Source organism: Vulpes lagopus, chromosome 4 (genome assembly GCF_018345385.1).
Source record: "Vulpes lagopus strain Blue_001 chromosome 4, ASM1834538v1, whole genome shotgun sequence".
NCBI classification, from domain to species: domain Eukaryota; kingdom Metazoa; phylum Chordata; class Mammalia; order Carnivora; family Canidae; genus Vulpes; species Vulpes lagopus.
In genome coordinates, this window is record NC_054827.1 from 112,411,148 (window position 1) to 112,423,740 (window position 12,593).

Consider the following 12,593-nt stretch of genomic DNA (forward strand, 5'->3'; position numbering starts at 1 on the left):
CAAAGACAAGGCTAGGCCAAGACCTGGTAGGGAGCATTTGTCACTTTCTTGCTGCCCCACATCCATTCTTCCTCTCCAAGCACACACAGATTTCCTTTTGGGAAAGTCCTTCTCTCCCATTGCATGCAGGCAATGGCATGGAGATGCCCTGACCCCACCCACAATTACCTTCTTCAAGACAGCCCATTCCTGGGGCATTGCCTCCTGGGGAGCTGCTGACTGCGTAAACAGCACATTTGTCCAGCAGCCCCAGTTTCTTTCCCGGAACCTGACCTCTTTGAGCCTGGTCCTCCAACCTCCTGTCCATTTGGCGAGCACCCCAGCATTGTCCCTCCTCAAGTTAGTTGGGGGGTGGATTGTGTTACTTTAACCAAAGCATTTTGTCTGAAACAAACATAAAATTTTAGCCAAGGAGTAACTGCTGCTGAGCATCTGTTTCACTGGAAGGGACCTGCTAGGAAGGAGGGGTGGCGGTGGGGTTCAGTCTCTGATGCCATATGTGTGCCAACCTTGTGCCAGTTTGCTGGAGGGCTGCTGGTGAGAATCAGAGGGAATGACAGCTAAGTCTGGATTCAGTGGCTATAAAGTAGTTTGACATCATCTAAAAACCCAGGTCCCATAGGAAAGAATTGATTAGTTACCCACAGATTGAGGGCAAAGATAAGCATTAGCACACTTTTTTCCAGCTCTTTTGTAAACAGCCTGCCAGCCATCTGTCCTTGCTAGTGTGAGCTCTGTCTGCCTGAAGGCAGTGTGAGTGAGTGAGTGTGTGTGTGTGTGTGTGTGTGTGTGTGTAGGGACGTGAGTGAGAGGGAGGTCCAGATTTTCCCTTGTGGGCTTTCCCATTGGACAATTCTGTTAGGCTAGCCAGGTGTTACTTACAAATAGATTCAGAAGGTAAGGAGCTGCTGGCCTCTACATTTTGTTGTGGTCTAGCTTCTTTCTTAGTAATATTTGTTTATTTATAACAACCATTTATTAATCACTGGCCATGGCACAACATTGGATAAACTAGTATATGTGTTAGTACAGAAGACATCGCCTCTGCTTTCAGGGAGTTAGGAGTAAAACATGACCAGATGCTAACTCTAAGAATAGCTTTTTTAAAAATGTAGAGATGCATGCAAATTAGTGTAGTAAAAACTGAGTATTAAAATGTGAAACAAGCTATAAAGTTTTACTGTAGGATGTAAATACCTGAATAACAGAGAGATAAAGCATGTTTTTTTAATAGGATAAGTAAAAACTGTAAAGATGTCAATTTTCCCCCAAGATAATGTATAAGTTTGGTGTGTTTCCAATTAGAAATCCCAAAATTTTCCCAAAACAAGCTAATCCTGTAATTCATCTGGAAAATAAAATGCCAAAAATCTGGCAAGAAAATTTTGAAAAAGAAAAGGAGGCCCACACTGTGGGCCAATGCTCAAAATAGTCCATAAAGCTATATTAATTAAGGCAGAGTCATATTGGCACAAGAATAGACAAATAGATCAATGAATCAAGAAAAGAAAATATAGAAAAATATCTTAAAAAAAAAAGAAAAGAAAAATATCTAAATATTTAATTGGGAACATGGTATATATTAAAGATGACAGTTGAAATCAGTAGGGAAAGGATGAACCATTTATGGTGTAAAGTCAAGTAGCTGTCAGGAAAAAATGAATTAGATCTTCACTTTGCACCTTTTACAAAATAAGAGGATTTAAGGGTAATACGTTTTTTAAAACTAGAGGCATAATAGAAGGAAATATTGGAGAATATATTTAAGATTAGGTGCTAGAATAACTCCTTTTAAAACAAAATGTAAAACATAAAGGTTTTAGTAGAAAAACCTAACAAATTTGGGGCACCTAAATCTGGCTGGCTCAGAGGAATGTGTGACTCTTGATCTCGGGGTCATGAGTTCAAGCCCCATGCTAGGTGGAGAGATTACTTTTAAAAACATATCTTTTAAAAAGAGAGAGAGAAACTAACAAATTTAACCACAAGGTATGAAAGTTATATAAGGTGGGTGGGGGGGACTGGGTGACGGGCACTGAGGGGGACACTTGATGGGATGAGCACTGGGTGTTATTCTATATGTTGGCAAATTGAACACCAATAAAAAATAAATTTAAAAGAAAAAGAAAGTTATATAAGATAAAATTAAAATATACAATAAACTGGGAGAAAGCCTTTGCAACATATAATAGAAAATGATGGGTGTAGGAGTGATAAGAACAGTACCTACAAATCGATTGGAAAAAGATAAAAATGTAACAGGAAAATGGACAAAGGGTACAGTTTACATAAGAGAAATGAATGACTAGTAAACCTATGAATCAAGAATATGCAAATTCAAGTAAGAAACTTGCTTACCGCAGATTGGATCCATCTTTAAAAACACAAATTGATGTTAAATACCCATTTTTTACCCATCAAGATGGCCAGAATGTAAAAGATTGACAATGCTAATTGTTGATGAGGGTGAGGAAGACAGGTACTTCCATGCAAAACTGTTGGGAATGTAAATTGGTCCATCTGTTTTGAAAGACAGTTTGGTGGTGCCCTAATTTAAAATGCACACAGTGCTCAGTTCTATGTCTCTAGGCCCCCTAGGAGATACCTCTCTTCATTGGGTAGTTGAGCCCTAGCTCCTTTACAGCATGATGCCAGGCTTCCAAGGAGATAAAAGCGGAAGCTGCCAGGCTCGCTTGAAAGGCCAGACCCAGAGTAAAGCAGATTCCTCCATGTTCACTTTCCAGCATCTCTTAAGTGCTTATATGGTTATATAAATTTCAAAATACCCTATTGTTTTGGTCCATATTTCCTCCTTGACCTAAACCATGTAACTAACTCCACTCATTCTAATTGGTTTTTTTTAAAGATTTTATTTAGTTGACAGAGAAAGAGAGCACAAGCAGGGGGAGGGGCAGAGGGAGAGGAAGAAGCAGACTCCTCACTGATCAGGGAACCCAATGCAGGACTCGATCCCAGGACCCCAAGATCATGACCTGAGCCAAAGGCAGTGGCTTAAGTGACAGCCAACCAGATGCCCCACTGGCTTTTCTTTTCTTTTCTTTTCTATTTTTTTTTTTTTTTTTAGTTTTTCATGTGATCTGTAGGTAACTCATAAACAAATGAAAACACACAGCAAAACTTCACCATGGTAAATATTGTCTAAAAATGCAATGCGATAAACTCTGGTGTTGTGTTATTGTAAAGTTGATTGAAAACAGTGCTTTATCAGTAGGTGGTATTGTCATAAAACTAAAGATTGTAAAATGCCCACTATGCACAACTGACCCCACACTGAAGTGAGAACATGACAGGTAATCCTGAGACAGTCACTTATTCTCATGCATACACGTGCATGCACACACATAGACATATGTGCACCACCAGGATTTTCTCTGAGAATGGTGCTGGATCACCTGGAAAGAGGACAGTAACCAAACAGCAGTCATGCTACAGCCCAACTTATATGAGAATGTATATTTTTTTGTATATTCTTTTATTGGAGTTCGATTTGCCAACATATAGTATAACACCCAGTATTCATCCCGTCAAGTGGATGTATATTATTTTTTAAGTGTATCTGTGCCTTCTCAGATTTACTAAGGGGAAGTGTGTGGAGTACCCTGGGAGAGACACAAAGATAAATGAGCCTGGCTCCTGCAGGTGATGGGAAGGAATGTGCTTGAAAAGAGTCCTCATGTCAATCAAGCCCTCTGGCTGCCAGGATGGAGCTCTGCCAAGGGGTCCTTTGCCAGGGGACACAGAGGTGGGGCAGCTCCCCTAGTAGCCTGATTGGATAACCACCTGTGTCATCATTCCATGGGAAGTCTGTGACCAGCCCAGAGAAAAATTTTATTTTATTATTTTATTTTATTCTTCCATAATTTTCTGAGATTATATTGTATTTAAAACAAGATCAGAAGATACATATATGAGCCTGAATTCATATTTCTTCTGTTTAACCTCAGCACGTTTCTATTTTTAATTTATATTATAAACTAAATTTTCTTTGAATTCCCCTCTGGGAGCAACCAGGAATTTGGCTTCTTGGATCACTTGTCTCCCTCTATGCATAATTTTTTGACCAAAACCCTTTATAAATCCTATATCTAAATCTTGTGTAATACTGGGTTATCCAGTTGATGTTATTTTTATAGGCTTGCTTTTTGTTGCTCTCATAATCTCCTCATCTCTTATAAATGCTTCTGTTTTCCAAATGCCATGGCCTCTGCACTAAGATTTGCACCTGTGGTGTCATGCTGGCAAATGGCTTCATGTCCCAAGGTCTTAAAATACTATTTCCTCTCCTCCCTACACTCACAGAGGAAGTTCGTCTGGGAACTGGCTTGCTTAAGATGATCACTTCTCTTCAATTTGTGGAGACTTATTATTTTTAAAAAAACAGTAAATCTGGTAGAATTTAAGGAAGGTTTTTAGGATCAACTGGTATGATAGAAATAATAGGCATGAATTGGGAAGCAGGTTAAGGTAAACCCTTAAGAAAATGCTCACCATGGCATGCCTGGGTGGCTTGGTCAGTTAAGCCTCTGACTCTTGGTTTAGGCTCAGGTCATGATCTCAGGGTCCTGGGATCGAGCCCTGTGTCAGGCTCCCCACTCGGTAGGGAGTCTACTTGTCTCCCTCAACCCCTCCCCCTGCTCTTTCTCTTTATCTCTCTCTCTCCCCCCCCCCCAAAAAAATAAATCCTCTAAAAAATCTTTTTTAAAAATCTGTATTATCTACAGATTACAGAGATGTAGGATGGATGTCATTACCATATTTTATGTTCTATGACTCAAGTGTACACAGAACACAAATCTGGCCAACCACCAGGCCTGGGCCTCCAAGCTGAGCAAGAGCAACCAGTGGCAGTTCAGGAAATGGGATCATCCTGCACTGTGGTTGTGAACTAGAATCATTTCTTAGTTGTAACAGAATGCTTTGTTTTCCCAGTAATTAACTAATTTGAGGTTTTTGCATTTACTCCCAGGAACCAGCGTCACTCCGTGTGTTCATGAAGGACAGTTGTCAGGGTGGTGTCATGACTTGCTTAAACTAGACAAGCCTTTATCCTTCATCTAACCCAACAAATATTTACACTGCTTCCCTTCCAGCACATTCTCCACAGGGTACACAGCACCTCATAACACACACACAAGGCACCTACAGGCTCTTGGGAAAGCTTGCTGCCCTTCCCAGTGTAATGGAGAGCAGGTGGTTTGTTTAACAGGGTGACCACTGTGGCTGGGGCCTGTCTTGTTAGAGGAAGGCAAAAAAGTGAGCATTTAGTGAATGTAGGCAGCGTGATAGCTGTTTTATATACATTAGCTCATTTGATAATGAGGCTAACCCCGTCAAGTAGCATGTGGTCAAAATGTATAACTTGCTTTCTTTTTAATCTACATTACAGCAACAACCCATATTGAATTGCTTAACACTGTAAATTTGAAATCCTGCCTGAATAAGCATGTCCTGATGATTTCTAAGGCTAGTCTGATACGGGGTGTATTAGTAAATGGGGAAAGGAGGTAAATCATGGCATGAATATAAGGTAAAGAAAATCCCATATTTATACTTTAGTATGCAAAACTTGTCAGGAAAAAAAAATTCAAATAGGTTGAAAGATTTTGGCTCAAAATGTTTTCCATGTGTTGTTCAAGGAGTGTGGGGGAATTGACCTTTCCTCTCCTCCTCTCTTAGATACATTCCACCGTTGATCTGGGGGAAAAGTGGACACATCCAAACAGCCTTGTATGGGAAGATGGGAAGGGTGAGGTCACCACACCCGTACGGGCACCGCAAGTTCATCACCATGTCCGACGGAGCCACTTCAACCTTTGACCTCTTTGAGCCCTTGGCCGAGCACTGTGTTGGAGGTAAGCTACTCTAGGTCTACACTGTGGCCCATTGGTCAGTGAGGGAGCACAGTGTACATGCTCCTGTCACTGGCTCAGCATCACACCCAGGGGCTGGTAGGAAGCCTCCTGAGGTACATCATTCAGGGGCAGCCAGCAAGGATTCACACTATCATGTGCTTGCCAGTCACTACATAGGGCCCCTCAGACAGCATTGCTGAATGTAGTTAGTCCTCCCATGACATACAGAAGCTTGGTGTGAGGGGATGAGGGAGAATGTGGAGCCCAGGTCCCGCAGGACCAGGCCTCTGCTTTGATGACAGCAATAGAAGCCAGACTCTTCTAAGTGCTTTGTAGATACTATTATCCCAGTTAAGCCTTATAGCAACCCTGAGAGGTTGGCGCCTTATTATCCTGACTCTACTGATAAAGAAGATAAAGCTCAGAAATTCGGGATGGCCAATCTTGTTTGTTGGTAATAGCAGATGGTGGAGGCTCTCAGGTACCTCTGCATACATTGCATGGATGAAAAGACACATTTGGGCCCATTTATGCAGGGGTCTGGGATACCTGTCTGTCAGAAACCACTCTGATTACTGTTGCTGCTGGAATTTGGCATTGCTCTGTCCATTCTATATAGTGAGCACCTGTTATAAAGAGCTTTGCAGTGAGGAGGTAGAGTTAGGATGGCAGCTGCCTCTGACTGCTGCTCTTGTAAGAGGAGGACATGTCTTTTCAGTTCTGTAGTATGCAAAGCACCTAGGTTTGGGGGGATTCAGGGTTTTATTTTTAAGATTTTATTTATTTATTTATTCAGAGAGAGAGCATGCATGCATGCACAAGTAGGGTGGGAAAGGCAAAGGGAAAGAGAGAGAGAGAGAATCCCAAGCAGACTCCCCACTGAGCATGGAGCCCAATGAGGAGCGTGATCTCACGACCCTGAGATCATGACCTGAGCCAAAATCAAGAGTCTGACGACAACTGACTCAGCCACCCAGGTGCCCCAAGGCACTTTGGTTTTTACAGGAGCTTGGTAACTACTTGGGAGGAATTCCAGTAAACCTCTTGCACCTTTCAGTTCTTCACAGTAATCAGCACTGCCAATTAGCTAATGACAAAGGTTTAAGTTGATGTTCCCTTTGCCTAGAATACTCATCCCCATGGCTGCTCCTTCTTGTCATTCGGGTCTCAACTCAGATGTCACCTCCTCAAAGGGATGGCCCTTGCCTCCACTCACTACTGTTCTCTTCCCAGTAAATCCATCACACCTTCCTGCTTTAGCTCTTCATGACACCTGCCACTCCCTTGGAAGGTAATTCATGGTCATGATAGAAAATTCAAAAGTTACCTTTAAGATACACAGAGAAAGTCTAAGTCTCTCTTCTACTCCTACTCCCCACCCAAGCACCTCCCCCATGGTATCCACTGTTCGGTTTCTCATGTATTATTCTGGAGCTAGTGAATGCATTTCTAAATATAGATATCTTTTCCCCTCCCTGCAAATGGCAGTATATCATAACCCTTTCCTGCACCTTGCTTTTCTTCCACTTAATACATGTTAGAGAGCTTGCCCTATCAGTATATGCAAAGATGTCTCTCATTATTTTTAAGGGCTACATAACATTTCATCACTTGGATATGCAATCATTTATTTAACCAGACCCCTGTTTCTGGACATTTAGCATGTGTTCATTCTTTTGCCATTATCACCTCTACTGTACACATCTTGTTCTGTATATGTACAGGTGTATCTGTAGACAAATACCTGGAAGTGAAATTCCTTGATCAAAGAAGCCTGTGTACACACTACTTTTCATTTTTCTATTTGTTCATTCCATCATTCATACAGAAATTAGGAGTAAGGTTTGGAAACTTGTACAGTGGTAATTTTAAACCTGCTGAATCTAATAATAAAAAAATTGAGATTTAAATTGTTTTCATTTCATCTTTCTAGTAATTTTTATCATATTTTTCAAAATTAGCTGTGCACGATCAGATATTTTAAAAATTGACCCTTCACCATAAATAGTTGAGAACCACTGATCCAGACAACTCCACCTGGAAGGGAAAGATGCTCTTCCCCAGAGAATCGAGTGAAAAGATGCATGTCAGGTTCCCTCCTACTGTTTTCTCTGCCAGTGATGTGTAATTGTGGCCCTTTATCTTCACTATTCATTGGATATGTTGGGATCTCTTTCTTCACCTGTAGATGACATTACCATGGTCATCTGCCCTGGCATCGCCAATCACAGCGAGAAGCAATACATCCGCACCTTTGTCGACTACGCCCAGAAAAATGGCTACCGGTGCGCCGTGCTCAACCACCTGGGCGCCTTGCCCAACATTGAGCTGACCTCACCACGCATGTTCACGTATGGTAAGTACAGGCATGGCCAAGTGGAATCCCCCTTATTGTTGTCCTCAATACAAGCATGCTGTTATTTCTGTTCTGCTTTCCCTTTCTGGGTTCAGAATTTATGCCCATGTAGGGAGGCAGTGGGGCACATGGTTATACCAACAGCCAGTGGGTACTGGGCATTTATGATGCCATACTTCCCATCAGCCTTTTAGATGGGTACCCGAGCCATGCCCAGCTCATCATGCCTCCGAGAGACAGAGTGCAAGTAACTGGGGCGGGTCTTCCCCACCGCCCCCTGCAGGTAGGGAGGTGTCAGAGCAGGGCCAGGAGCCCCATAGCCAGTGCCCTGTATCACACTGCACCATCCTCAGAACTCTTGTGACTGGCCAGCAAGGGTCTCGAGGAGGCACATGCATGTCTGTGGGAAGGGATTCTGGCACATCGACAACTCATAGGATTTCAAGTTCCTTCAAGAGAGGAATTGGATCTCATAATTGAGACAAATGCTTCTTGCCTTTATTGAAGTCCTGCATTAGCTCTGTCTTCCGGACTGCCAGTTCTTGATTCTTATTTAAGTTTCCCTTCATATTATACATACACACATAAATAACAAACACATAAAATATGTGAGTATGCACAAACATTGGGGTTGTTTATAACCAGATAAATTATTATGAGTTTTAATGGGAAACAACTGAAAATCGCATCTATAATCTCACCATAACTATAATTTTCTATTTGTTTATTTTCCCATTAGTTTATCTGTGTGTATGTAGTTTTTATTTAGGTGCAGTCATAGTATGTATATCTGTGATGGCTTAATTTAAATAATCTTATATTCACTAGCATAAAGGTGCATAGTTGTTACACTTAATCTTTTTAAGAGCCACATTGCTGTTATTCCCCCATTATAGTTTATCTAACCATTCCTCTTTGGAGTCCATTTAGCTTATTTAGAGTTTTTCAGCATTCTAAATAATGATGCTATAAATATCTTCTGCATAGAATTTGTTTTTCTCTTTAATGACTACTTTGGGCTGAATTTCCAGGGCTAGAATTTCAAAGGCAACATTCTGGATGCATATTTGTACATATTGTCACATTGTCCTTCCAGCAAGGTTGTTCTGGTGTATGCTGCTACTGGTGATGTGTAGGGCACAGATAGGGAAGCATGAGCGGGGGCACCTGCTCTGTGCCAGCCTGGCTGCCTCGCGCCCTGCTGCTTCTCTGCACTCACTCCCACAACTAAAGACACCATGTTACAGACTCTTCTGTTCAACAGTTTGGTGAGTGGCCCGAAGATATAGGTGAAGATCCAGATTTACAGATAAGTCAGGCACATTGTGAGTATGTGGGAGACAGGATTGCGTCCAAAAGGCAGACATGGGCAGAATCTTACAAAAATGAAAACAATGTGGGGAATGATTATAAGGTCCTGAACTTGGATGTAAAAATCCATCTATACAAGTTGAAGATGGGGAGACATGGCTTGGCCTTAGGACCTGAGACAGAGACAGACTTGGGAGGGCTCTCTAATAGCACGATATACCAAAAACAAGACAAGAAATGCCAGTGAGGGCACTTAATGTGTGCCTGAACCAAAGCTGATGTCTCGTGCAGACGTAATCCCTTTAATTTCCACAGCAACCAGCGAGACACTTAGTGAAATTGTGATGAAAAGGCACACAGAGGCACAGAGAGGTTAAGTCATCGGGCAAGACAGAGAGCCAGGGAGCAGGAGAGCTAAGAGGAGAGCCTGGGGCTGGCTCCCATCTCAGAGCTGGGAGAAGCTCTGTGTGTGTGTGGCCCAGGTCCCCACCCTGGGAATGCTGTGCTAGGGACCCCAGGGGGAAGGGACAGTAGATTGGGAGGCATCTGCGCACACGCCAGGGAAATTGGGTGAGGAGAAAAGAAGAGTAGGCTCAGTGTGGCACAAGGTCACAGAGACAGGACCCTGGCCTTGCTGCTGACTGGTGGTTTAGCCTTGAACAGCTTACTTAACGTTCCAGATTCCTCAACAGCCCCAAATGGGGGTTTACAATTTTACACTTAAACATGGGTTACTAAGGACTTAGCAAGCAGCTGAGCGCCTACCATAGTAGCTGTTCACTAAATGTTCGGTTTATTCTTATCCAGATACTTGCAGATCTGTTCATTTCTATCCAGATACTTGCAGATCTGAGCAAGGGATGAGCCATGCTCTCTGTGGCCCAGATAAATATGTTCCTTCAGCAAATAATCACACGACAGTGGGGTGGGTGAGGTCGCAGTGAAGGGAAACCAGCATGTCTCCATAGGCAAGCAGTGGTATTGTGGTAGGATTGTTCTGGGAACAGTATTTGAACTGGGTCCTCAGGGTCCCAGGGGTTGGAGCTCATAAACAGAAGGGAGTGGGCTCTTGGGGTGCATGGTATGTCTAGGCTGGTGAGCTGACTCCCAACGAGGAGAACCCACTGGGCCAAGTCAGCGCCCTTCTAGGGAGAGCTCAGCCCCACAGGTTTGCAGTCAGTTAACTGCTTCCTTTCATTTATTGTTGTTACTGTTTTTTCCATCAGAATTTTAGAAGAGAATTCCTATAGTTTGCTGTATTCCTGTATTTGTCCAGAAAGGCAGATCTTCTATTTCTAGAAGATATGTTTCCCCTGCAGTTTTTAAAAAAACCTTTCTGTTAGAGAAAATGTTCAAAATACAAAAGTGGGGAGAACAGTAAAATGAGCCCAAACAAACCCCTGTGTGCGCACCACTCAGCATCAACGGTTACTCCACTTATGGCCAGTCTCATCTCATCCATAACCCCCTTCCTGCCCTTTCCTTCCTTTTCAGAGATTATTTTGGAGCTCGTCCTAGAGAGCCCTTCCTTCCATCTGCGACTATTTTAGTGTAGGATGCTAAGCGACGCGGACTCTTTGTAAACTGTTTTAATTTGCTAGGAGCTCTAACAAAATACCACCGTCTGGGTGGCCTAAACTACAGACGTTTGTCTTGTCACAGCACTGGAGGCTGGGAGTTCAAGGTCAAGGTGTGGGCAGGCTTGGTTTTCTCTGAGCTTCCCTCCTGGGCTTGTAGGTGGCCATCTCCTCCTTGTCTTATATGCCCATGTGTGTGTGTCTCCCTCTATCTGTGTCCTGGTCTCCTCTTATAAAGACACCAGTCAGGCTGAATTAGGGCTCAACCCAACTGACCCTGTTTCAACTTAATTATTTCTTTAAAGCCCCTTTCTCCAAATACAGTCATATTCTGAGTCAGCGGGGCTAGGACTTCAACAGATGAATTTGTGGTGGACACAGTTAAACTCATAAAATAACATAAGCACAATACCACCATCACACCTAAGACACCAGCATTCCTTAATAGCAGTTCTGTTTCTCCAGCTGACTTCTTTGTTTTTTTCTTTTGTAATTACTTGGTTCAGGATCAAAATCAGTTCCATACGTTGCTGTTTCTTGAGTCTCTTATTTTTTTAGTGTTACTGTCCCTCCCTCTTTCTTCCCTTCCTCTACTTTTCAATAGAAAAGGAAAAAGAAAGCAGAGCCATCTTAAGCCTTTTTTAAATCTCCTTCCCTGCACTTTTCATAGATCCCTCAACCAAGTCAGCCTCGTCCATGAGGGAGGACCGGATGAGACATTGAGGGGGCTCTGGTTCCCAGGACATGCTGCAGAGTGTATGCCGACACCCAGCACTGGCCTGAGCTCTGTATGGACAGCCCTTCTCTGGTCTTCACTTAGCTGCATCTTGTCGTTTGGGTCTCGGCTAAGATGTCACCTTCTTGGAGAGTCTTTGTCCCCTGCCCTCACCCCTTAATCATTCTCTAATCCCGTGTCTCCCTGACTCTATTCCATGGGAGCCAGCAGTCTTCATGCTCCCTGGTGTGGCTCCCCGTGCCCCGAATCCTGCTCATCCTCTAGAAAATGCTCACTCTGCCAGGGCTGACTGAGGACTGAGGTGAGAGGTGTGAAATGATCGTTTGTAAGGTGATCTTGGCAAACCACATCTCAAACACGAGAGCCTTCCCTTGTGCAAGCTGCACTGCTCTTGAGCAGATAGCAGGCCATCAAGTCACCGTGAATACCCCTTTTGGGCCTTTTGAGACTGATCTTGACCAGAGGAAAACTAAACAGGGTGTGAACAAGAAGCCTTCCATTCTTCTTTTCCTGTTACACACCCACCTTAGACCTGAGAACATTGTAAAAGACCTTGCCCCACTTAGACTAACTGTTCCAGACCGCATAGGCACCAATCCCTTGCCATTGGATATCTTTGCTGGTGTGATTAGAAATTGTTAAAAACAGATCTCTCTCAAACAGAAGAATTTCCTAAATGGATACTTACGCATTCTTGTGACTTAAGAGTCCTTCATGCTGCCTTTGAAGGATGAAGTCAT

At 43.0% G+C, this 12,593-nt stretch overlaps 1 protein-coding gene across 2 annotated transcripts in view; it reads left to right on the plus strand.

Moving 5' to 3' along the window:
- Positions 1-12,593, plus strand: part of ABHD2 (abhydrolase domain containing 2, acylglycerol lipase) — a 102,137-nt gene that overhangs the window by 53,911 nt on the left and 35,633 nt on the right. For both annotated transcript variants that reach the window (XM_041751023.1, XM_041751024.1), the window contains exons 4-5: positions 5,698-5,873; positions 8,062-8,229. In XM_041751023.1, coding sequence (XP_041606957.1) covers positions 5,698-5,873; positions 8,062-8,229 — 344 coding nt within the window. The remainder of the gene's footprint in view (positions 1-5,697; positions 5,874-8,061; positions 8,230-12,593) is intronic.